General features: G+C 47.1%; 1 protein-coding gene across 1 annotated transcript; it reads left to right on the top strand.

The window, feature by feature from the left end:
- The first annotated feature begins 427 nt into the window (after positions 1 to 427).
- On the top strand, positions 428 to 26,395 carry HGFAC (HGF activator). The gene is made up of 11 exons (XM_081207800.1): positions 428 to 639; positions 1,663 to 1,726; positions 3,122 to 3,253; positions 7,637 to 7,747; positions 11,439 to 11,613; positions 11,946 to 12,031; positions 12,867 to 13,119; positions 16,431 to 16,570; positions 17,019 to 17,159; positions 19,724 to 19,872; positions 26,118 to 26,395. The coding sequence occupies exons 1-11, from the start codon at positions 571 to 573 to the stop codon at positions 26,307 to 26,309; spliced, it is 1,512 nt and encodes a 503-aa protein (XP_081063926.1). The 5' UTR covers positions 428 to 570; the 3' UTR covers positions 26,310 to 26,395.
- The last annotated feature ends 941 nt before the right edge of the window (positions 26,396 to 27,336 follow it).

The following is a 27,336-nucleotide window of genomic DNA, read 5'->3' on the forward strand; positions in this document are numbered from 1 at the left end:
AATTATCTATTATGTATTTTGTGTTTTTCTCAGCTGAACTGCCCTGAGATCGAGGGATGAGGTGCTAAATAAATAAATAAATAAATAAATAAATAAGGATAGACTCTCATAGATTTGGCATGAACTCTATTCAAAAACCTGGGGGTCCAGTCCAGATTTCCTGTTCACTGCTGGTTATTCTGGTTATTTGGGAGTATGACAAATAAGGGAAAGGCATGGAAACTTTGGGGAAATATTAATCAGCCCAAATGGGAACTAACCCAAATTCTTAACTGTTCAGGATGCAGCATATTTAGTCCATCCTTGGGCCTACTTTTTGTGTGTGCTTTCCCCGAAATGTTTCTGAAACCAATATTTACCTCTGTACACAAACACATTACTTATTAACATTGCTGAACGAGTGATTGCTTAAAAAGTCAAACATACTCTCTAACGCAGGGGGTTTCCATAAGCCCCAATGTTGATTAGACTTCCCACTCTGGATTTTCAGACACTGGAAGGCCCACTCCTCCAGGAAAATTACAAGGAGTTGCAAAAGAAGAAAAGAAAAGCGAAATAAAAAGGTGAAATATGAAAGTCTACATTTGCTCCATGGTTGTTACCCTCTCTTTGGCGTTAAGCAGTGCTCCTGAGCAAATCGTAAGTGTGCCTCTTCATTTTCTTCCCACAACATTATCACAAACCTGCTTGTTTAGAAGTATGCCCCACCAATATTTAAAGAACATACTCCTTAGTAAATGTGCTGTAAATGTCCCGAAACCGAAACGTGTTTTGGCACTGGTGTACACTGCATTTAAAAAGTGCAACAAAGAACCTTAAGCATGGCTGCCCTGAAACTGGAGGCCAGAGCATAGACTCAAGGAGGACTTTCATAGAATTGTAGAGTTGGGAGGTACCTGAGGGTCATCTATCTGAGGGTCATTCCTGCAGTGCAGGAATGTCATCTAAATTATCCTTTGCACACCTTCCAGTTTGCCACTATCCTTCTTAAATTGTGGTGCCCAGAACTGGACACAGTAATCCAGGTGGGGCCTGACGAAGGCACAAGAGAGCAGGACTATTACTTTCCTTGATGTTATTCTTCATGCAACCTAGAATAATATTAGCTATTTTTTGCCATGGTATCCCCCTGTCGACTCATGTTAAGATTGTGGCCTACGAAGACCCTTATCACTTGTACTACTGGCAAGCAAGGTGCCCCTCATCTTATATCTGTGCAGTTGTTTGTTTGTGCCTAAGTGTATAACATTTGCCCCTATTGAAATTCATTTTGTTAGTTTGGGCTCAGTTCCCCAGTCTGTAAATGTCATCTTGAATCCTCGTTCTGTCTTCTCTGGCATTTGCCATCCCTTCTTGTTTGGTGTCATGTGCAAATTATAGGATTATCCCCCTCAAATCCTTCATCCACGTCTTTATATAGATGTTGAACAGGGCTCCCAACTGCAAGGCATTCCCAAATGTATTGTTAATAGGCCTATTGCAAGGTTTATGTCTGTGAGAAAAAGGCAGAAACTAAAAGCTGCCGTAGGTTGCTGCCTCGGTGCCTCAGGTGATTGAGTTGTTTTTAAAAGGCAATCCCTGGCTGCTCTTCTGCCAATAGGGACTTTGTATTGAGAAAATCCTCTATAAAAGCAAACTTGTTCTTCATTGTTTTATTTGTAGGAAGGAAGGAAGAGTTCTGGTCCTGAGCCAGGAGAATCCAGACATGAAGTTCATCACTCCAGAGGTACCAAAGATGCTTTAATGTGCCTCCCAAACAAACTAAGCCTTCCTTCCTTCCTTCCTTCCTTCCTTCCTTCCTTCCTTCCTTCCTTCCTTCCTTCCTTCCTTCCTTCCTTCCTTCCTTCCTTTCTAGCTTGCTTTCACAGCATGTAAAATTGCTCGCTGGACGGCTTCCAAGATGGATTCCAAGATGTGATTCCAAAGGTTATTTCCATGATCCAGCTGAATTGATATGGCAAACTGGTTGCACCTGAGGCTGGATTCTCAGCGAGAGCCATCCTGCTTACCTTGCCTTCCTTGCCACAAGGTGGCACCCCAAGACCTCGCAGGGCTGGGAGGTGACCTCCTCACTGCTTCTCCTCTGCAGCACCTCTGGCTGGGCTGAGGAGGTCTTCAATTCACTTGAGGTGCTTGCATTCCTCAGTTCTGCTCCCAGCTCTGGTTCGCCCACATTATTCATAGCTATGGAAATGGGTAGTCTCTCTGCTACTAGGAACCTCATGGCGGTGGGCGACATATGCCCAATATACTGCAGTCCCTCCAATATAATGAACTTCCTGCTGTAATTTACTCACTGGAAAAATATTAGGGTTCATCATTTATGCTCTTGGAGGTTGGAGGCAGCATACTTCTGAACACGCATTGCTGGGAACCAGTCCCATGTAGAGGGGAGGGGGCACCTAGAGGGCGGGGGTGGAGCGCCAGGGACCGGCTGCTTTTTTGTTTGAGTTTATACTTTATTCTAACAAGACTCCTTCTCAGGGGTGTAGGAAGGGAGGTGCGGGGGTGCAGTCTGCCCCGGATGTTATGCTTGAGGGGGGTGACAGAATGGCACACCGCAGGGGTTGGCCTCCAGCATGCTCAAGCCACACACCTCTCATGGGAGTAACGCAATGGCTCGGGGCCCCGCGCTGCCCGAAACGGCAGCGTGGGGCTTGCATCTGCCAGGCAGACTCCATGGGCAGCTCACTGAGCCACCCCCCTGTGCAGATCACCACGCTGCCCCCCAGACGGATCGCCATGCTGACCCTGTGCGGCGCCCACATGCATGGATTGCCGCAGTGCCCCTGTGGGCAGCTTGCCCTGCCCCTCTGGGTGCCAGAGCAGCTAGCTACGCCCCTGCTCCTACCTCGGGCCTCAGACAAGCTCCACATGGGCCTGCTGGGAACCGCAGAAGGGGAGAAGGTCCTGTTTGCAGGTTTCCCATAGGCACCTGGTTGGTCATGGTGATGGACCAGATGGGCTGGAGCCAGGAACATCTTCATATGCACTCCAGCAATGTTTCTTTTATAGCATGAAGAAAGAAAGAAAGAAAGAAAGAAAGAAAGAAAGAAAGAAAGAAAGAAAGAAAGAAAGAATAAGGCTTAATGTGCTCTTTTGCATTTTTTTTAAACTGCAGAAAAATGCTTTGATGAAACTCTGCATGAATATTTTGCAACTGGAGAAAGCTGGCCAAGAATCTACCAAGGGATAGTGCAGAAATGCACATGTGTTAACAACCTAATTAACTGCCAATATGCACAGCACACAGGTATTTCTATACAGCTTCTATACTGCATGCTTTATTTTAGTATGTTTGCTAATCCGTTTATATGTAGTCCAGTGAAATGATAAAAAAATAAAATGATTGAGACACAGAAGTTGAATTGGATTAAATAATGCAAAGAGTAGTGAAGAAGTCATACTCTCAGCCTTAAATCACTTACAGCAATTAAAAGGTATGCATCTTAAAATGTAATCTGTGAAGTGGCTGCATGATAGTAATTTCAAGTATTCTCTTAAGTTTCTTGAAATGATTTTATCTTCTTCACCTCCTTTTCAGTTTTCAAATCCTTAATAACTGGACTGGACTGGACTTTCTGGATAATGTGCTGCTCACAGGTTGAATTTGACCAAAAGTTCTAAAGGTTATTCAACAATTTAAGTGGTTTTGTACCAGATCATGGGCACCACTTCTGAATAGTTGATGGTCCTGCCTTCACAAATGAATTTCTCAAGGCACAATCGTTTTTTGCACCCCCTGCCTCTGCCCTGCTCCATACATGGGAGTCCCATGGCGTTGCCTCCATTGGCAGCCTCCCTATGTTTGATGAGCTGCCCCTTGGGAAGGTGGCATCCACCCAATGGGCAGGAGGAGGTCCTGGGGGGGCCCTTTGCTTCTTTGCCCTCTCCTGGGTTTATATTTCCTCACCCGGCTCCCCAACCAAGCCACAGTCACTTTAAAAAGGCTACAGGGGGAAGTGGTCCTTTCTCCCTCTTGGCAAAGTGGGGAAGAATCATTAGTGCTTTGGAGAGGGGGAAGAAGGAGGAAAGGCTTTAAAGCCTTTCTGAACTGCAGCACCAGCTTCCTTGCCTGCAAGAAGGGATAGACAACCAGAAATGCTGTGCACTTTCTCCTCTCTTTTCAAAAAAAATAGGAAATAGCATGTGCTGCTGATTGCCTCTGTGAACTGGCTGTTTCAGTCACTTTAGAACAGACACTCTGCAATGTGCGTGTGTTGGGGGAGCAATGGTGCTGCAGCAGTGGCGTAGCGTGGGTTGTCAGCACCCGGGGCAAGGCAAGTAATTTGCGCCCCCTAACCCATGGATTTGCGCCCCCTAACCCTAACCCCCAGATGTTGCGCCTGGTGCGGCCGGCCCCCCCTGCACCCCCCACGCTACGCCACTGCGCTGCAGGGAAGGCGGGGGGCAGTGCACCCTGGGTGCCATGTCTGGAGGGGTGACAAGAAGGCACCCCGTGTGGTGCTCGCCCCACCACCCCTGGGCGCAGCGGCATGAGTAGCCATCGTGGGACCGCAGCCGCATGTGGAAGATCCTCCGTTCGCAGCTGCAGCTGCAAGCAGAGGATCTCGCCACAGTCCGTACAGTGTTTGAGCGGCGCCAGCAGCAAACCGCTATGTACAACGCATGCACGGTGTCTCACACATGCGCTGTACGTAGCAACGCCGCACATGCGCTGTACATAGCAGTTTGCCACCGGCGGCGCCCTGCGGATGGCGGTGGGAGCCCTCCGTCGCCGTTACAGCCACATTTGGAGGATCGGTCCGCTAACACTGCAGCCGTGAGCAGAGGATCCCGCCACTGTCCGTACGATGTTCAGGTGGCGCCGGCGGCAAACTGCTATGTACAACACATGTGCGGTGTCACACACATGCATTGTACGTCGCCCTACGTAGCAACGCCATGCATGCATCGTATGTAGTGACACCACACATGCATCATACGCAGCAGCGCAACGCGTGTGCAGCCAGCGGTTTTCCCCGCCCCGGGTGTTGGTTAGCCTTCATTCTCCCCTGGGGGGGGGGAGAGGAGACTAAATAGTGCAGCGGAATTGTGTGCCTGAAATAGGGGTTGCGGGTTGCTGCTGCTGCCTATAAGCAGTGTGTGCATGTGTATGCATATGCGTACAGAGCTTTGTGTGTGCCCACATGGAGGGGACTGCTGCTTTCTGGCTGGTGGTGTGGAAAATAGGGTGAGGGGTGGGAAAGGCCTACGTGAATCACACTGAGCTCCTTGGGAGGAAAAGCAAGCTTATAAACGTAAATATTAAATTAAAATGGGGTGAGCAGAAGTTTCGAGAAAATTGGAGTAAATATTTGATGCATATAAGAAACAATTGTAAATCTTTGAAGACATTGGTAGGGTTGGAATAACTCTTACAGCGTGTAGTTGAAAATATGATATATAAAGTACGCAACATTAGAACTTTATTTGATACTTACCAAAGAAATGGAGGGAACTCAGAGGCATGATAGCACCTAAGTTAAATATGTAACCTATATATGTGTAATTTATGAATGTATGTATGTATACTGAAAATCAATAAAAATTTAATTTGCAATAAAATAAAATAAAATGGGGTGAGCGGAGTAGGAGAGGGGGAAAAATATTTTGTTAAAGTCACCCTGTGTACACACACACACACACACAGAGAGAGAGAGAGAGAGAGAGAGAGTGGTACCTCGGTTTACGGACTTAATCCGTTCTGGAAGTCCGTTCTTAAATCAAAGCCATTCTTAAACCAAGGCGCACTTTCCCTAATGAGGCCTCCCGTCGCCGGTGCCCTTCCATCATTCAGCTTCTGTTTGTAGACCAAGGTAAAGTTTGCAAACCGGGACACTACTTCCGGTTTTGCTGAAGTCGTATACCAAATAATTCATAAACAGGGCTGCTCTTCAACCGAGGTACCACTGTATTGTTTTGGTGTGTTCATGGTCAATCATGGCGCAGCCACTGAGTTGCCTCCTCCCTCAGACTCTTATACCTGAGTCTTTTGGATTTTTAAAGTATTTTCCAGGAAGGACATTATCCTATTCCAGTTAGAATTCAACTGACATTACAGTGGTGCCCCGCAAGACGAATGCCTCGCAAGACGGAAAACTCGCTAGACGAAAGAGTTTTCCGTTTTGGAGGTGCTTAGCAAAACGAATTTCCTATGGGCTTGCATCGCAAGACGACAATGTCTTGCGAGTTCCTGCTGGTTTTTTTCCCTTTCCCCCTTTTTTCTAAGCCGCTAAGCCGCTTATCAGCTGATCCAATCAGCAGATAAGCCGCTAAAAGCCGCTAATAGCGCTAATCCGCTAATCCGTCAATGGGCTTGCTTCGCAAGACAAAAAAACCGCTAGACGAAGAGAATCACAGAACGGATTCTTTTCGTCTTGCGAGGCACCACTGTATATATCTCAATCTCTATATGTATTCTATGAGACTCTGGGGATAACATGGGGTTGGTCCAGTTTTAATTCACCTTTGGATTTTCCTACTAGTAATGTGCGCCTCAGCATTTATCACAAAAACACTTTAGGCCGTTTCTGTGGGTATTGTGTGCATGTTAAGGCTTACCTTCCAGGCAGAGGTTCACACGTTAATGCTCTGTGTTGTTACGGAAATTACGGGGGGGGGGCACATCTTTAAAGTTAAATATTACAAATATTATGCCTGAATATATCCTTCCAACTTGACAGCTCAGGGAAGTCACCTAACTTTAAAAATAATATAAAACCATATCCTTTCCCAGTTCCCCCCATTCCAAAGCTATTTTCCCCTTGAAAAAGGACTCCAGGAAGTTCTCAGAGGTGAAAATTGTTAGCCAAAGGAAGCCAAATCTCATCACCTGACTCGCCTCAGGCTCCAGACATGCAAAGGAACTTCTATTGTACTTTTGGGTGGTGGGAACTTAAGACATATTTGTCTATGCTCATCTTATACCTGAGTCTTGCCCTGCCATGTCTGCTTATGCTAATCTTGTACCAAGGACTTGTCTGGACATGTTTGCCAAGGTTAACCCCTCCCCTTCGAACTGTATTCTGGGATGTGGTGGGAAAGTTTTAAAAGTCTTTGTCACCCCATCCTCGGGGTTCAAAATTTGCTCTTTGAACCTATTGCGCAATAAACTTTGGTCTACAGCTATTTCCTCCAGTTGGCTGGACTCCTTCCTTTATTCCGCAGGGACCCGCGGGCTCTGCCCGACCAGCTGGGTGACTGAGCAGCCTCACACCCAGATTTTTCCTTAACAGTGTCCTAGCATCCTTTTTCTTACTCTGGAGCTTTAAAACCCGCTCTTTAAAGGTTAAATGTCAATTCAGGTTTTCCATGGATTGACATTTGCCCCAACTGAACTTTAAAGAGTGAAAAGCGAGGGGATGCTCAGACACAGAACTTTAAATTGCATCCACGCTCAGAAAGAGCAGAGGAATGGTAAGTGTGGACAAACCTTCAACTGGAGCAAACATCAATGTGTGGAAAACCTGAATTGATATTTGCTCCGATTCAGCTTTAAAGAGCGAGTTTTTGTGGGGGGAAACTGGGGTGGGGGTAGGAAATGTTTGGACACGGAGCGTTAAAGTGCAGGCTTCTGCCTGGACAGAGCAGGGCAAAAGGTCCGTGTGGATAAGTCCTCTGCTTCACCTTGCAGGCTGCACCGTCAATCCATGTCCCCATGGCAGTACTTGCAAGAAGATCGTCTTCACTAACGAAACAGTCTGTGACTGCAAAACACCCTGGGCAGGAAAACACTGCAATGTTGGTGAGCTGTATTCAACTTTCATTCAGTTTGGCTCTTTGACTTATTTCCTTCCACAGAATTTAGGCCTCATTCACCGAGGCTTATGCTATATCCAGGACCCTTCTATGAAGTATTCATAAATTTTGTTTTGGAATTTGATAAACAGCTCCCTGCTCCTTGATGCTTGATTCCCAGAGCTGAATGGACTAGATTTAAAATTATTGGAACTCTGGACTCTTGCTGCCCTTTCTTGTAGCACAGCTTGTCTGTCAATATGGACATTTTATTTACTCATGTTTATTTTTAGGCTGCTTTGCAGGAGCCTTTATCTGCTCTGACTTCTCAACATGGCTTACAATATAGTATTTAAAACCTACCAAGCAGGGCCACTGATGCCAATCTTAAGGCATAGTCAAGTCCATATAGAAGTAATCAGCCCTTTAACTAACCTGACTCTAAACCATTTAGGGCTTTAGAAGCCAAAACCAGGACTTTGAATTGGGCCCAGGAGCATCCTGACAACCTGTGCAACTGGTATAGAGTTTATGTCATATGCTTTGACTAACGTGGCAAGCACCTTGAGCAGCTGGATTCTGTACCAGTTAAAGTTCCCAAGTTGTGTTCAAAGGCAGCCCTATGTAGTCTGTCCCAATGCATGCATGCCTACAGCAAGGTCTACCTTTTCTAGTGTTAGGAGAGCTTGCAGCTCAAGTGAATGAGATTGAAATTATCACTTATGTTTTTGGAGTTCAAAGGCTTTATTCATGCAGGAAAAGATTTATCTTGAAAGGAACTACTTACAGAATGAGAGTTGAAAGAGAGAGAGATAGCAGATGTTTTGTCTCAAGCTGGGAGAGAAAAAACAAAATGGCTAAGCTTTTAGGGGCAGACTTAACTTGGACAGATAGGCTACAAGGAAAGGCTGGCTAGATTACTAGACAAACACTCTAGCGAATGGCAGGAGGTGGGGTGGGGACAGGGGGTGGGGTGGCGTGGGTAGCAGCCATGCCTTCCCCACTCCTCATAGGGTTGACTTCCAGAACTATCCCATATGTCCAACCTTGTCAGATGGTCTAGAAACTGGATTAGGTTGGATTCAAATAACCCCTCTTTGCCACCAAGCTAGCAACTTCATGCTTTTTCTATAGTATGGTGGACAAAATAGCAACTGATTAGGCTGGGCAAGTAGTCTAGCTAGATAACCAGATATTTGCTTCTTACAATGACCATTTTACTCTTCATTCACTGTGTTGGGCCATCACATTTAACTTGCTTTTTCAGCACCTTAGCTGACACAGTTGCTCTCCCTTTGGCTATCATCTAAACCCCTGCTGTAAAGAGGGCCAAAAAAACAGAGGAAAACCCACTACCACCATGACCCAAGCTGCCCTGAAGTCCTTGTAGTTTCATTGTCATATTCACTGTTCATCCACAAAAGACAAAAGATCATTAAAAAAAAAAAATATTGTGCAGATGATGTGAAACTTTACAGATAAGAAACTGCAGCTCTTATTGTTTACCACTAGGTGGCAAAATCCAGCAGAATTTAATGCTTTAAAAGGGAGAAAAGTAGTAAGACTAAGAACAGCTGCAAGAACAGAGATACATTTTTAGGCAAACATGGTGAAATAAAACTCAGAGTTTGCTAAATACTCAACAAAGCAACAGAACTACACCATGCTTGCCATTCATAGTTCTTCAGACATATTGCAAAAGAAGAGAGTGGGTCATAGGTTTCAGCTGGGGCTGATAACATCGGCATCACCTTTCCTTGGGCAGTCAGGTGTGCTTATAGTGAGAACAGGATCCGTTCTATCCAAGCTGTGCACTGTGCACAAGTGGCCCTGCCCTGGGAAATGTAGCTTCACCAAGGGCTGCTGCAATGTGAAGGCAATGATGTTCTCTCCCAGTGGCCTACAGCCAGGTCCACCATCAACAGTGGTGGCCCAGAAAATAGAGTTGAAAGGAGAAGATGGCTGAAGAAATCAGGGTGTGGTGAAGAGGGAGTGGGTGGAACTAGGGTCACGTTGAGATGGGGGGGGGGTAGGACAAATTTGGATCACCTCAATATTCCGAAATGTTTCCCAGTTTTTCTGGAAGCAGCTTGGGTCATTTCCAACACAAGCTTGCCTTATCACTCAGTGGTGTAGCATGGGAGGTCAGAGGGGCTGTTGCCCTGGGCACAAAGTTGGGGGGGGGAATTCCAAAAGAAAAACAAACCACTCTGAGGGTTTGGTTTTTTAAAAAAGCCAATCAAGTGATGTAAAAATGTTAAAATATAACAACAACAACAACAACAACAACAACAACAACAACAACAACAACAACAACAATAATGGCTGCAGCCACTGTCTCCTCCCCTCCTCCTCCTTGCCAGTGTGGTGTAGTGGTTAAGAGCGATAGACTCCTAATCTGGGGAACCGGGTTCGCGTCTCTGCTTCTCCACATGCAGCTGCTGGGTGACCTTGGGCCAGTCACACTTCTCTGAAGTCTCTCAGCCCCACTCACCTCACAGAGTGTTTGTTGTGGGGGAGGAAGGGAAAAGAGAATGTTAGCCACTTTGAGACTCCTTAAAGGGAGTGAAAGGTGGGATATTAAATCCAAACTACTACTATTCTTCTTCTTCTTCTTCTTCTTCTTCTTCTTCTTCTTCTTCTTCTTCTTCTTCTTCTTCTTCTTCTTCTTCTTCTTCTTCTTCTTTCCTTGCTGGGAAGATACTTCCCCACCACCACCACTGCCTCCATCCAGCCCTGACAGGAACCATGGGTTAGAGGGCGCAATAATTGCCTTTCCTTGGGTACCGCGCTATGCCACTGTTATCACTAACAGAATAATGTGTAGATCAACTGCCCATATGGACCAAGAGAGAACCAGTGGCTGGAGTGTTGGGCTAGGAAGTGGGAGACCAAGGTTAAAATAGCCACAAAGCTCACTGCCGACCTTGAGCCAGTCACTATCTCCCAGCCTGACTTACCTCACAGGACTGTTGTCATGACAAAATGCAGAGAGCGAGCTCACTGCACGCCACCTGGAGCTCCTTGGAAGAATGGCAGGATATAAAAGTAGTACACAAACACGTGTGTGTGTAAATAATAAGTGGATAGGTAAAAGGTAAATAGGCAGTGCTTTTTTTCTTAAAAAATGTTTAGGGGTACTCTCATTTTCCTACTCATATTGAAATACTGCCCCTCAATGAGTTCAAACTTAGATTCACAAAATGTTTAGGGGTATGCGTACCCCTGCGTCCTCCCAGAAAAAAAGCACTGTAAATAGGTAAAGGACCCCTGGACATAGTCAATGGCGACTATGGGGTGTGGCACTCATCTTGCTTTTCAGGCCGAGGGAGCCGGCATTTTTCCACAGACATGTGGCTGTGGAAAGGGTCATGTGACTAGCATGACTAAACTGCTTCTGGCGCAACGGAACACCGTGACAGAAACCAGAGCACACAGAAACACGGTTTACCTTCTCGCCACAGCGGTACCTATTTATCTACTTGCACTGGTGTGCTTTCAAACTGCTAGGTTGGCAGAAGCTGGGACAGAGCAATGGGAGCTCACCCCATTGTGTGGATTCAAACTGCCGACCTCCTGATTGGCAAGCCCAAGAGGCTCAGTGGTTTAGACCACAGCGCCACCCTCTCCCTCACAGAAATAAGTGGATAATGTTATGCTAGCAGATGTTTACTTAAGACTTCTGTATGTTTATCCAGGTCCTAGCCAACTTTGCTATTCTGGTAATGGGACAGACTACAGGGGCATTGAGAAAAAGACAATTTCTGGAGATAATTGTCTGCCATGGAATTCAGATCTCCTTTCCCAAGAGCTTCATGCTGACATAGTTGAAAACCCCGTGCAACTGGGACTGGGACCACATTCATACTGCCGGTAAGAATATTAGCTGGTAGATAGAAAAATACAGGTAAAAATAGAGACATTTGTGGGTTACACCCTGGTTCTCACCCCAGTGACCCTCTGATTGCACACATATACGCACATGCACACATATTCTTCCCTACTTTGATAGATGTGCGGTATTGTGTGTTAGCAAAGCCACTGGAATGATGCAGACAGAAACCAGAGAGAAAATTGGGTTTAGAACTGAAGGTATATGAAGAAAGCCCAAACTTGCATAAGAGGGAAAAATGGTGGGGTTAGTGACAAAAGCAATGTTCACCAAACATTAAGGGGCAAATGTTTTTCCTTCCCCACTGCGTTAGAAACCCAGATGAAGACAAGGAGCCATGGTGCTACACAGTCAAAGAAAACTCAGTATCTTGGGAATACTGCAATGTTACTTTATGTCGTAAGTAACATTTTGCATCCATGGGGCTTTTTGAAGTTAGCATATGCAAAGGAAGAAGTGAAATTAGTAAATGTAAGGGAGGAACAAGTCTCTTTCCCCTTCCATATACAGGTCACGTGCCATTTCTTATGTTTAAGGTCAGAATGTTCTGGAGCAGATAACAGCTGGTACAACAGCTCCATTGATAGTCCTGTCTGTTTCCCCCAGCCCAGCCCAGTATATGCCTCCCCTTCCTCTCCAGACCAAGTTCTGCTGCTGTTCTGTAAAGATGAATCCTTAAAGACTTCTGTGCCCACTGTGTCAGTTCTCATGCAAGGCTGACTTGGGGCTTTCAGCCTGCCCAAGTTCTGCTCCTGGGGAAGGACTGAGAGACGAAGAGACGGATTTGTATGAGGTTGTGTGCGCATGATATGGCTCTGAAGGACTGGGGTGCATCTGGCTGATAAGTGCTTGAGTTTGAGACCCTACTCACTAGTATGAATAAAATGGCCCAATCCAACCCAAGTCCAGCAACAAAGGAACATAGCACCACAGGGAAGGGAAGCACAATGCTAACATCAAAGGCTGAACTAGGAATGACATAAGCAGGGTGATTCTACCCCTCCTATGGAGTTTCGGACTCTGATGTTAGTGGGATGGCAAGCAGGAAACGCCCAGAATGAGAAGATGCAGCCTAAATTAAGCTGCTCCACTTCTGCTACGCCACTCTGAAGACGCCATAATCAGAAAAGAGCTCTTTGCCTTGTAATCATATTTCTGTAGCTATTTAAAGTAAATAGTAAAGATTCAGTAGTAAAAATGGGCAAAAGATTAAATATGTCTGTTCTTCACTCAGGGAGCAGAAGAAGGCGGCCGCCACCGCCACCCCCACCCCCGGAAACTTTTGATGACTTTGCCGTGGTCCAGAGTTTATGTGGGAGAAGACATAAGAAGCGAAACTTCTTAAGACCCAGAATTACAGGAGGGTCTTCCTCCTTGCCAGGATCACATCCCTGGCTGGCCAGCATATATATTGGGAGAAATTTCTGTGCTGGAAGCCTTCTTCGTTCTTGTTGGGTGGTGACAGCTGCACATTGTTTTGCTGATAGGTAGAGCCTATGCTTTGATTTCATCTGAAATTCACTGCACGTGCCTCAAACCGCTTTTAAATCAAACAAAATGTTTCATGTGAGACCCCTGAGCGAAGATGGAATGAAGTTTGAGGCAAGAATCCCTAATGCTCAGAACCTTCTTAGCATGTGCTTCTTAGCATGTGCTTCTTAGCATGTGCTTCTTAGCATGTGCTTCTTAGCCTGTGCACTAGCCTGCAGGTATCACAAAGACTGTAAAGGAATTGTGTTTTATATAATGGGACTCTCAGAACTTTTTATATTTTGAAACAGTATTTAGCAGTTTGGAACAGCAAGCATAAATAAAAAGCAATTCCCAGAAGGTGCAGCTGATGTTATATTAAAGAAGCAATGCCAGAATATAGCGAAACCCAACTCCCATCTATCAGAGAGGGGGGAACTTAAACTGGCTGGCAGCTGGATCCTTATTTTCCCCACCCTCTGCGGCCAAGTTTGACAAGTATGGTGTGCATCACTTTGGAGTCCCAACAAACCGCTGATTGTCAGGACTTTAAAGCTCCTTTCACAGCTCTCTGCTGACCATCAGGGGACCAGCTGATTGTCGGTACTTGCAGAGATGTGTGTGCATTGCTTTGAAGCTCTGATGCTTCAAAGTGCCACACGCAGCTCTCTGTCAGCTCCAATGATCTCCTGAACAATGGGGCTTCCAAAGAGCAATGTTGGGCACTATGCACAGGGCTTTACGGATGCAACCCCACTTTTGACCCAGTCATGTCTTTATCTGCTGCATACCTGACGTTACATATTCTACGGTTTAAATCTAGAATCATAGTAAAGTTGGAAGGGAGCCCAAAGTTCATCTAGTCCAACCCCCTGCAATGCAGGAACCTCTGCTAAAGCATTCATGGCAGATGGTCATCCAACCTCTGCTTAAAGGAGAGTCCACCACCGTCTGACGAAGTCTGTTCCACTGTCGAACAGCTCTTACCATCAGAAAGTTCTTTCTGATGTTTAATCGGCATCTCCTTTCTTGTAACGTGAAGCCATTGGCTTGGATCTTACCATTTGGAGCAGAAGAAAACAAGCTTGCTCCGTCTTTCATGTGACAGCCCTTGAGACATTTGAAGATGGCTCAGATATCTCCTCTTAGTCTCCTCTTTCCCAGACTAAACGTACCCAACTCAACCACTCCTCATAAGCCTTGGTTTCCAGACCCTTTATCTTCATGGTCACCCTACTCTGCATACAATCCTGCTTGTCAATATCCTTCTTAAATTGTGGTGCCCAGAACTGGACACAGGACTCCAGGTGTGGTTTGACCAAGGCAGAATAGAGCTGGACTATTACTTCCGTGGATTCTATACTTCTGTTGATGCAGCCTAGTATGGAATTAGCTTTTTTGCTGCTGCATCACATTGTTGACTCATGTTAAGCTTGCAGCCTGCTAAGATCCCTAGACACTTTTCACATGTACTACTGGCAAGCCAGGTGTCCCCCACCTTATATTTGTGCAGCTGGTTTTTCATGCCTCGTTCTCCAATCTGTCAAGGTCATATTGAATCCCCATTGTGTCTTCTGCAGAAATAGCTATCTCTCCCAGTTTGGTGTCATAGAATTGTAGAGTTGGAAGAGACCCTGAGGATCATCAGCAAACTGAATGAGCATCACCTCAAGTCCTTCACCCAAGTCTTTACGAAGACGCTGAACAACAATGGGCCCAGGACAAAACCCTGCAGCACCCCACTTGTCACTTTTTCCCAATATGTTGAGGAAACATTTGTAAACACTCTTTGGGTTTGGCCAGTCAACCAGCTACAATCCACCTAACAATTACCTCATCCGGCCCACATTTCACCAGCTTCTCCACCAGAATATCATGGGGGACTTGAAATCAAGAAATGCCATGTCTACACCATTGCCCTGATCCACCAATCCTGTAACTCTATCAAAAAAAGAAATGAGATTGTTTCTTAGTAATCACAGCATCCTTTTCTAAGTGCCCACAGACTGACCATTTATCCAGGACCTTTTCTGGTATCAGTGTCAAGCTGACTGGTTGGTATTTATTCACCTTTGCCTGCTGCCACTCGGCAGGAACCTAATCTGTTCTCCAATATTCCTTAAAGATTATAGACAGAAATTCTTAGATTACATCTGCAAGCTCGTTTAGTACCCCTGAGTGTAGTGCACCTGGAGAGTTCTACATTTCAAGTAGTTAGGTGTTCTTTTCCTATCTGGGCTGCATCTCCCTCCTTGCAACATGTATTCTGTTGAGCACTGCTTTCTTTTGGGTTAAGACAGAGGCAAAGAAGGTGTCAAGCAGTTCCACATTCTCTTTGTCATCCTATAGCATGTCTCTGTCTTCTCCATGCAGAGGAAGTACTACTTGCTTGTTCTTCCTGTTGATTCAGACATAGCCAAAGCACCTTTCTTGCAACTGTTGGCTTCCACGGTGAGGTGCAACCCATCTCTTGCCAGAAGTCCTTCCTCAAGGAAGCGGAGACCATGCTCCAAGAAGCCAAATCCTTATTGACAACACCAACTGCACAGTCAGTGGTTTACTTCTAGGATTTTCCTCTCTCTTCCTGGGTCACATCCTTCAACAGGAAGCGGAGGTGAAAAAGGCACCTTTGCCCCAAGGCCCTTCAGCTTCCTGCCCAGAGTCTTATGGTCCCTTGCTATAAGTTAAAGATTGTGGCTGGCAATCTCATTTGCATCCACATGAATCAGAAGGAATCAGTGTGGCACATCCTCACTAGTTCAGCAGCCCAATGGCAAAACTAAATCCACAGGATGGAAGCAAAGGTTATGTCAAACCAAGGTCACTTCCAGGTAACCCATTTACTGAGCATTCCTCCCAGTTTGTTTGTGGAGAGGTGATACAACATTGTCTTAAGCAGTTGCTATTCTGAATTTCCCCCTTCATTTTCCTTATCACAAAATGTTTTTTTGGAAGCAAGTTTCTTGTGTTACCAAATGTTACTCTTCATTTGGCAAGCATGGCTGTCATGCCCATATCTGCTATTCCTTCTGCTGCTGCTGGGCTACTGCCTAAGTTTCAGTTGGCTTATAGCATCTCGACTGCAACTCACAACGTTACATTGGCACCCTGACACCCCAATCAAAATGTTATTTTCTGGGTCAGCCAATTTAAATATTATAATACAATAATATTCTGTTCCTTGCCTATAGGAAGGAAGGAAGTGTATTTGTTAAGGTCATAACAAAATCATTCAAATATACAGATAAATAAGAATAAAATATTTAAAATGCATCATGTAGCTTAATACCCTCATTCTCTTCATCATTTTCTTTCCTCTTTTCTTCAGTCCACTGATATCAACAATTCGAATTGTTTTGGGACAACATTTTTTTAATATGACAACAGCTGTTACTCAAGAATTTGATGTGGAGAAGTACTTCATGCACCCTGACTTCACAGTATACAACCCAACTGAAAATGATATAGGTGAGCCTTTTTCTTCTTTCTGGTTTAGTTTTAAGTGTGTGGATTGAGATGCAGCCAAGTGGGCAGTGATATTGCCATCCCTGCCACCCATCAGACACCGGAAGTGTAGCTCTGGCTCCCTGTGCCTGGCCAGACTGAACTGCAGGTGTTGTCCTCAATAGGGCAATCCACTCTAAAGTTTGGGAAGATCAAAATAGATCTGCTCTCCTTGCTGCAGAAAGCTTTTGATAAAAACCAGAACTTTATGATTCCACCCATTCCTAGTGGCAAAGTGCTTTTTTGAACAAAGGTGAGAGGCCAAAAAAAGGTAGTACCTGAAATCTCAGCTCTTCACTCGCAGGGCTGGGTCATCCACGTGTGGTCATTGCTTGATGATTTCAAAATCAAGTGAACCAGTCCACAGTCACTTTCTGTGATTTTTTTTAAAAAAAGTTATTTTCTCTTGCAGTTTTGGTTAAGTTGAAGAAGGTGAAACAACGCTGTGCAGTGAAGTCCCAGTTTGTTCGACCAATCTGCCTGCCGGAAAAGGGAATGCCCTTTCCAGATAATCAGAAATGCCAAATTGCAGGATGGGGACACTTACATGAAAGTAAGTTAGAATGTTGCTTTTATGTGTGCTACTGATACTGACCAGAGACATAACCAGATGTTCTAAGTAGGCAAGACTTAGAACTATGATCACTTTAGTCTTCATGCAGATGATTTGTCAACTGAATCACTTCTTTGGCCAATTCAAGAACACATTATCACCTGTTAATTATTTTACTGACAGCATGATTTAGCTCTGTTTTGCTGAAATGTCCTTTGACTTTTGCCGCAGAATTCTAGCACAGTGCAGCATAAAGTATGGCACCTGCTTTCTAGACATTGCATCCAGTTTTAAAATGTAGTTTCTCTTTTGTAATAGCCACTAAATCCTCAGAGGCTGAAATGCGCAGGGACTTTTCTTTCCTACACCTGGTCCTGCACAGCGGCCCTTTGCCTTTCTGCCTACTACATGATCCAGGGGATATGGAGAGAAAAGGGAATTGGAGCCCTCGGAATAACTATAGGAAAGAAATAAGTGCTGGAGAGGAAAATTAGGGGCCAGAAAGAAATGGTTATGTGATCAAAAGGCAATGCCAGTCAACCATGACTGTGAATGGGATTATACAGGAATAATAATAATAATAATAATAATAATAATAATAATAATAATAATAATAATTTATATGCCACCCTTCTGACTGTCACTTCAGGAGTACAGTACAGTGGTACCTCGGGTTACAGATGCTTCGGGTTACAGACACTTCAGGTTACAGACTCCGCTAATCCAGAAATAGTACCTCGGGTTAAGAACTTTGCTTCAGGATGAGAACAGAAATCGCTTGGTGGCGGCACAGTGGCAGCGGGAGGCCCCATTAGCTAAAGTGGTGTCTCAGGTTAAGAATAGTTTCAGGTTAAGAACGGACCTCCGGAACGAATTAAGTTCTTAACCCAAGGTACCACTGTAAGTAGGCTAGGAAGGGTATTCTACAGTAGTAGGGCTGCGAGTTCAATGTTCCTTTCCGATTCTCTGAGTTGGCTCAGTGAAATGCTCAGAAATAAATAGAATATTTGTCAAGTTACATGCTTAAAGCACACTGCTGAAGCCCCGTCTTGCATAAGGCTTGGCCCGCCGGCCCCACCTGTGAAGAGCAAGAGTTAGAACTTGGCCACAGCTGTTTCCAGGGGAAGCCTATTTGGCAGGTTTTTTGGGCAGTGAGTGACTGAGCAGGCCAGCCCTGGTGGGAGGGCAATGATAGGGAGAGCCCCCCCCCCCCGAAGGATTTCTCCTTTGGGGTGTGATGAGGGTGAGGGCACTCCCCGGGTGACTGCTTGTTGGTGGGCTTGCTCCTAGGTGCAAAACTGAAGCATCTGGACTAGGATGGGCAGCGGGGATGCCAGTTAACCTGGCTTCCAAGTGAGAATAGTATTTATTTGTCTCCTTGGTTGGTTGGTTGGTTTGCACTGATATCCCGCCTTTTTCTCCAAGGAGCTGAAGGTGGTTAAATTGTTCTCCCCCTCCCACAATGACCCTGGCAGGTAGACGAGGCTGAGAGACGCTGGACTGGCCCAAGGTCACCCAGTGAGTTTCACGACTGAGTAGGAATTTGAACCCTGGTCTCCCTGGTCTTAGTCTGACACTCTAACCACTACACCACCCTGGGGAAAATGTGTCTGAGCATGAATCCAGCTCGCAAATATATAACTAGTGTGACTGCATTTTATTTTGCTATTTTATATTATTTTAATTTACTGCACTGATTGCACTTTTATTATTGTTATTTTTGCATAAATATTCCGTTCACCACATTGGGGGCATCTGAGCCAAAACGTAGCATATAAACCATAACATAAATATGTAAACTATTCCGGGTTGTAGCCAACTAAATTTTACTCAGAGTAAACCCTTTTAAATGGATCTGTTGTCATAGAATCATAGAGTTGGAAGAGACCACAAGGGCCATCGAGTCCAACCCCCTGCCAAGCAGGAAACACCATCAGAGCACTCCTGACATATGGTTGTCAAGCCTCTGCTTAAAGACCTCCAAAGTAGGAGACTCCACCACACTCCTTGGAAGCAAATTCCACTGTCGAACAGCTCTTACTGTCAGGAAGTTCTTCCTAATGTTTAGGTGGAATCTTCTTTCTTGTAGTTTGGATCCATTGCTCCGTGTCCGCTTCTCTGGAGCAGCAGAAAACAACCTTTCTCCCTCCTCTATGTGACATCCTTTTATATATTTGAACATGGCTATCATATCGCCCCTTAACCTCCTCTTCTCCAGGCTAAACATGCCCAGCTCCCTTAGCCATTCCTCATAAGGCATCGTTTCCAGGCCTTGGACCATTTTGGTTGCCCTCCTCTGGACACGTTCCAGTTTGTCAGTGTCCTTCTTGAATTGTGGTGCCCAGAACTGGACACAGTACTCCAGGTGTGGTCTGACCAGAGCAGAATACAGTGGCACTGTCAGGAAGTGTCATATTCATTCATTTCGATTGGTCTCCTCTGAGTAGTACTACTGTTGAATCCAGCCCTTGGGAGAGTGCTTGGCAAAGCACTTTAAACACTTCAAGTTAATCTACTCTGCTCTAGTTAGAATTAATTGTTTTCTATACAATTTATTTCTACAGATTCATCCAGCTATTCTAAAGTATTGCAAGAAACATCAGTTCCGATCATCCCTGATTACAAATGTCAGAACTATGATGTTTATGGAGCTGACATTAGTGAAAATATGTTCTGTGCTGGTTACCTTGATGGTAAATCGGACGCCTGCCAGGTAATATTATTGAGTTTCTGCCTGGATTAAATTTGTACAAGAGAGTGAATGTGAATGTGAGAGTCCAAGGAATCCCTCTTGGCATTTCTGTTTTGCTCACACTTTGTTTTTTGGGGGGTTTTTTTGGGGGGGCTGTGTAGGACATCTTTCCTCCCCCTTCCTTAGGGAATGCAAAAAAATACTGGGTTTGGTGTAAGTTCTCTTCTTAAAGGGGTGGTGGAGCGGCCTAGTGGAGCGGCCACCTCTGCTTCATGGGAGATAAATCCCTTTTGAAATGTAGACTGTGGAGATGAGATTGAGATCTCCATTTCAAAAATCTGAACTCACCACTCCTAACCAGGTACATGCTCTTGCACTAATCCAGAATGATAGAGAGTATTAAGTAGTGGGTTGACATAGCAGCCGGCACAGCGATTTCTTCAAGTAGCTCTTTATTAAGACAAGCTGGAATAGAACTGACTGCGAACAGCTCAGCCGGCCTGTATTTATAGGCAGCCGGCTGTCAACATTGTAACCACAACAGCTCAGAGTTCCCGCCTAAACTAACTGCCGCGGACCTGAGTGAAAACTACCTACAGACCTGAGTGAAAACTATATACAGTATCCCCCTGTTGGCCCAGGGTGAACTACACTACATAACACCCCTCCCCACCGAGATAAGGCGTTAGTTACAATCGTAATGGTTTCCTTATATACAGCACTACGCGTAATGGTTCAATTAGGCACAAAAGCATATCTGTTACATTTCCCATACTTAGACCAACAGTGATACCTGTCCAACAACGTAGTCCTTTAAATGAGTTGGGCGCTTGGAAACTCTGCCAGACCGACAGGGACTGGTAGCCAAGTCCGGAGGGCCACACAGTTCTCGCTGAGACTGTGGTGCGACCCTAGGTGGCGTTGGAACCAACTCCCCTGGATCCGCTGCTGTGGGTGGAGCCTCCGCAAGTGGAGTGGTCTGAGTCTGTTCTGAGACGGCTTGGTTCGGCTCCACGCTGGCAGTTTGCGAGGAAGGTGTAGGTGGGGCCTCGCCATCTGTACGTGTCTCTTCTGGAGCCGCAAGCGCAGTTGGGGGCGCCTCGGTAGTGTCTAAGTCGCCAACCCTGCGCCTAAGCTGGTCTATGTGCCGCCGCCACAAACGTCCGTCTTCGAGTGCCACCTGGTACGAACGAGGTCCAGTGACTCCCACTACTGTGGCTGGCACCCAAGGAATGTCCCCCACATAGTTCCGGGCAAAGACCTGGTTTCCTGGAACAAATGACCGTGGTGCGTTGGCACAGCCTGGGGGTTCAGCCACGGCAAAGTCTGGGTGTAGCCGGTCGAGCGGTGACCTGAGGCGGCGGCCCATAAGCAGTTCAGCAGGACTCCTCCCTGTGGCCGCATGAGGAGTGATGTGCTGCACGAACAAGTATTCGGCGACCCGCTCATGCCAGTCTCCCCGGTCCAGGCGTGCCAGTGCCTCTTTTGTCGAGCGCACCATTCTTTCCGCTTGCCCGTTGCTGGATGGATGAAAAGGTGCCGTTAGGGCATGGCGGATGCCCAGTCCCAAAAGATACCGCTCAAACGTGCCTGACGTGAACTGCGGTCCGTTGTCAGAGACAAGGACATCAGGACACCCATGCGTTGCAAACAGGCCTCGCAGCACCCGGATGACAGCTTCGGTAATGGTGGAGGGCATCAGGGCGACCTCCAGCCATTTGGAATAGGCGTCCACCACTACCATAAAGGTCCGGCCGTGAAAGGGGCCAGCCAGATCGATGTGCACCCTCGACCAGGGTGTCTTTGGCGTCTCCCAGGTGTGTCCCTTAGCTGCCGGTGGTGCAGGCCTCGACTCTTGGCACGCTTGACAGGCGGATACCCAGGCAGTGATGGCATCGTCCATATTAGGCCACCAGACGTAACACCGAGCCAACGCCTTCATTTTGACAATTCCCAGGTGGCCAACGTGCAGAGCCTCCAGGACGCGCTGACGGAGTCCCTGGGGAATCACGACGCGGTCTCCCCACAGCAGACAGCCGCGATGAGCTGAGAGTTCATGTTGTCTGGTTGCGAAGGGCTGGAACTCCGATGCAAAAGGCCCTTGTGGCCACCCCCTCCACACCCAGTTGAGCACCCGGCTGATGGTGCGATCCTGGGCAGACGCGGAGGCCACAGTGGCAGCTGATACAGGCGCTGCCGGAAGATCCTCAATCAGAAGGAGCGATGAAGCTGGAGCCGGGTCTTCCACAAATGCTGGAAGAGGGCAACGGCTGAGGGCGTCGGCATGGCCCATCGATTTTCCCGGGCGATGGATGAGCCGGTAGTGGTAGGCAGCCAGGAAAACAGTCCATCGCAGCATGCGTGGTGAGAGGACCGGTGGAGTTGGACGATCACCGGCGAGGAGGCCCAGGAGTGGCTTGTGGTCAGTGATGAGGTCAAAAGTCCTGCCATAGAGGTATTCATGGAACCTCTTCACTCCAGCCACAAGTGCCAATGCCTCCTTGTCGAGCTGGCTGTAATTCCGTTCCGTCGGAGATAGTGTCCTGGAAAAGTAGGCGAGCGGTGCTTCTCTTCCATCTGGGAAACGGTGACTAAGGACAGCACCGATGCCAAAAGGTGAGGCGTCGCAGGCAAGGACCAGCGGCCTGGATTCACTGTACTGTACCAGCACACTGTCTGAAGAAAGGAGAGCCTTGACCGCGTTGAAGGCCGCCGTCTCTCGATGACCCCAGGCCCAAGGCGTCTTAGTGCTAAGGAGTCGGTGAAGAGGCTCAGCCACAGTGGCTTTGTGGGGCAGGAACATGTTATAAAAGTTCAGCAGCCCCAGGAATGCCTGCAACTCCGTTTTGTCCTTTGGGGTGGGGGCCTGCTGGATAGCGCGGATCTTGGATGTGGTTGGATGAAGGCCGGAGGCATCGATAAGATAGCCCAGGAACTCTACCTGTGGAACGGCAATCAGGCACTTCTCCCTCTTTACCTTGAGCCCGGCCTCCTGGAACCTGGTCAGCACGGCACGGAGGCGCTCGAACAGCTGCTGGTGTGATTCTGCAGACACCAAGACGTCATCAAAATATGGTACCACGCCCAGAAGCCCTTGCAGGAGACGCTCCATAAGGCTTTGGAAGATGCCAGGAGCCACACTCACCCCGAACTGCAACCGGCGGCAACGGAATGCCCCCCGGTGGGTGACGATCGTCTGGGCTTCAGCAGTGGCATCATCGACTGGCAGTTGTTGATAGGCTTGGGCAAGGTCCAGCTTAGCAAAGACCTTACCCTCACCCAGGGAATGCAGCAGGTGTTGGACAACAGGAACCGGATAAGCGTGCTGCTGAAGTGCCTTGTTGATTGTGCACTTGTAGTCAGCGCAGATTCTCACCGACCCATCTGGCTTGACAGGCGTGACGATGGGGGTTTCCCACTTTGCGTGGTCAACGGGCTCCAAAACTCCTTGGGCGATCAGTTTGTCCAGTTGTTCGTCCACCTTAGCCTTGAGAGCAAAGGGAACCCGGCGTGGCTTAAGCTTGATGGGGGCGACTTGTGGATCAAGGCTAAAGGAGATGGGCGTACCAGTATATTGTCCCAAGGTGCCGTCAAAAACCTCGGCAAAGTCTTTGACCAGACCCTCAGTCTCTGCGTTAGAGATGCAGTTGATGCCGGTGACTTCCAGGCTGAGGGCATCAAACCAGTCTAGCCCTAGGAGGCTTGGCCGCTGACCTTCGACCACCACCAACCGGAGCAGGCCCGAAAAATCCTTGAAGGCGATCCGGAACCGGCCAATGCCTACCACGGGAATGTCGTTTCCCTGATAGTCTCTCAGGTGTACGCGGTGAGAGTCGAGTTGCCTTTTGGATACTCTGGGTACCAGTCTTTTGATGGTGCTCCATGACACGACGGACAGGGCAGACCCGGTGTCGATCTCCATGTCACATGGAGCTCCTTCAATGAGCACCGTGACGTTCAGCTTGCGTCGCGTAGACGAGTCGGTTTGGCCAATCGTGGTTCCAGACGGGCAGCGGCAGTTGGTGAGAGCGAAACAACTTTCCTTGGCAGACTGGAGTGAAGACTTGAACTTGCGAGTCGATGAAGGGGGGGTGTCAGACGGAGCCGATCGGCAGACCTTAGCGATGTGGCCCCTTCTGGAACACCTCCTACAGATGGCGTCTCTGAATCGACACTTGGCACGGGAATGGTCGCCTCCGCAGCCAGCACATTCCGGTTGGCCCTTGGACTTCTGTTGGAGCTTCCTGCGCTCCCGCTTTGTCTGGTGCACGTCATCGTCTTCACTGGAGGATGCCTCATCACTGCTGGCCTCCTCATGATGCACCGGAACTGGCCCCCTAGCAAGACGCGGGCTGCAGGACTTGCGGATCTCCTGGGCGGAGCGTTCAGCAGCTTCTGAGGCCACAGCCTCCTCAATGGCTTTCTGTAGCGTGAGGTCTGGCTTGGCTAGGAGACGCCGTTGCAGATGGATGTCCCGGACCCCGCAGACGATTCGATCCATCAGGGCATCGTCTAAGTCTCGGAACTCACAGTGCATTGCAGCCTGTCGCAGGGCGGTGGCGTAGTTGTTGATTGACTCCCCCTCTGCCTGGTTCCGGTGGTGGAACGCATGGCGGGCAGCAATCTTGGACGGCTTTGGTGCATAGTGGTTGCGGAGCTTCTCTTGGATCGTGTCCCATGGTGTTGCCTGGACTGCTTCAGGCGCAACCAAAGCTCGGGCCGTCTCAAACACCTCAGGCCCACAGAGGCTGAGAAATAGGCCCCGCTTCCGATCCACTGATACTGCTGTCAGCTCGTTGGCTTGGAGGTAGCAGTCGAACCGAGCGAGGTAGGAGTCCCATGACTCAGAGGCTGGCGCAAACGGCGGTAGAGGCACAAATGAAGCCATGAATCCGATGCCGGCGTGAAGGGCGATGGATGGAACACAGTGCTCTAGCCAGAACAGTCAGCTCTGAATTGGTTCTGCCCAGTGATTTCGCTCAGTGATTTCGCTCAGTTCAGAGGCTGGCCGCATCTGGCTGTGCTCTGATGTCCATCCAATCCCATCCTCGTCGCCAGTATTAAGTAGTGGGTTGACATAGCAGCCGGCACAGCGATTTCTTCAAGTAGCTCTTTATTAAGACAAGCTGGAATAGAACTGACTGCGAACAGCTCAGCCGGCCTGTATTTATAGGCAGCCGGCTGTCAACATTGTAACCACAACAGCTCAGAGTTCCCGCCTAAACTAACTGCCGCGGACCTGAGTGAAAACTACCTACAGACCTGAGTGAAAACTATATACAGTATCCCCCTGTTGGCCCAGGGTGAATCTACACTACATAACAGAGAGAGTGTGTGATATATAGATATAGACTTGACTCCTCTGGAGATTGGAGAATTCCACATTTTAAGTGCTATTCTGAGTCCTATCAACTCCATCATTTACTTTTTTTAAATGCATGGGCAGGGTCATCAATGGGTGCAAATCGTAAAAACGTCCCCAATTCCCAGAGGATATTCTTTTGTGAAGAAGGAACTGAAGTGAAATATGTCAGTTCTACATGTAGGGACGCACCTCAGGTTTGGAGCTGAAGAGCTGAAGGGAGGCGTTCTTTGACGCCTGGGGTCTTGCCTCTCATTCCACTTCATTGCCTCCTGGAGTTTTTAGTTAGAGCTGAACAATTTATTGTCCTGCAGCACAAAAGTTCCTTGACGCCTAGTCTCCGCCTAGACTCCCTGCGCGGAAGTCTTCTGCGCAGGGAGGGTGTGGGCAGCGGAGGACTCGTACTCTCTCCGCTGGTCTCCGGCGAGGAGTCTTGGAGCCTCCTCTCCGATTTCCCCATCTGCCCCCCTTCTCTACTGGTGTTACGCTGATTTCCTTCCCCAGCGGACGGGGCTGCCTCTCTCCCTACTGAGACCCTCTCCGCCATCCCTCTGGAGCCTTCCCTCCGCCTCTAGCTCCGATGGCAGTTCCCTGACAACCGCTTTGAAACTGCTTTTTTTTTTAAAAAAGAGCATGTTTAAAAATACATTGAATTTTCCATAAGGCTCGCCATTGCCATCTAGTGTCACATTGTATATTGCGCTTAAAACACACTTAAAATGTTTTATTTGCAGCCGTATAGCTAGTCTCCTTTTGCAATGTTATTGAGCTTACAAGCAAAATTATTTCGTAAGACACAGAGATTGTCATTTGTAAAACCTATGATAAATAAAATGAGCCAGTCTTTCCAAATAATGGAAACCATAGTGAAATACTTTTGTCCTTAAATTTATCTTTGAAACAGGGAGATTCTGGCGGCCCCCTGGCCTGTGAAAAGGATGGCGTATCTTACCTGTATGGCATTATCAGCTGGGGTGATGGATGTGGCAAAGCTAGGAAGCCTGGTGTTTATACAAGAGTGACCAAATATGTGGACTGGATAAATGAGAAGATAAACCGGCTCCAAAAGAGCAGCCGTAGTTCCTTACCCAGATGAAGGGCATTTTGCTGAAATTATGGATTGCCACCATCATTGTTTATAATGCTAAGTGTTGTCATTAAAAGGCACCCTGTTCCACCTGATTCTGCCAAGTCTTTCTATCTACCGTACTTCACAATAATGGACTTGTTTCAGATGAAGCCCTAAGCTGTCAGTTTAAAAGGTCCAAAAGCATTACCCCACAAAAAATGTGCATTATTCTTAAAAAAAAAGGGGGGGGGACAATAGAAATAGAAATTATAAACTTTTATATGTGCATTTATACAGGATATACACACATATTTTCACATAGGTGAGAATTCAACTAAAAACTAACAATCTAATTGAAACGTACACCTTGCAGCCAATTGTGTAAAACCTGAAATTTGGGGATTTGCTTGTTTGTTTTGTAATCAGAGTGTGGGAGTGGTCAGGATCAGGCACGGCACCACAGGGGTGGGTACATAGTCATTATGGTCACCAGTAACTATGCCAGGGGTCCCCAAACCTTTTTCAAAGAGGGCCAGATTTGATGAAGTGAACATGCGTGAGGGCCAACCAAAGTTCTTGAGCTTTTTTTAGGATTGAAGTTGCTGAGCTTTTTCTACAGTTTTACCCCAGGACATATACTGCCATGGGGGCTGGATTAAATTGACCGGGCCAGATTAGACCCCCAAATGGACTTTGGACATGCCTGAACTATGCTGTGGTTAGCACTAGAGCTGAACTGAACTCTCCATTTTACTGCCCTATTTGGAAGCAGAGAAACAGGATAGGTATCAATAGAGCAAAACATTTGCAGAGTACTTACCTTGCTTTAACACTACCCCCTGTTTTAAAAGGACTCCCCCTCTCTTTTACGGAGAGAGAGTTCCTTCCGTGCAGGAAGTATGCCTCACTTGGCATTCTGGAAAACACTTGCAAGAGAGAATTATTTGCTGTACTGCAACTGTGGAGTCAACAAACTGAACAGAGAAGCATGACGTCTACTCCTTTGAGCATGTGATCTAACATTTAACTAGTGCAGAAGCCTAGCGCACTGCCC

The sequence above is a fragment of the Podarcis bocagei genome, assembly GCF_964188305.1.
Source record: "Podarcis bocagei genome assembly, chromosome: 9".
Lineage (NCBI taxonomy): Eukaryota > Metazoa > Chordata > Lepidosauria > Squamata > Lacertidae > Podarcis > Podarcis bocagei.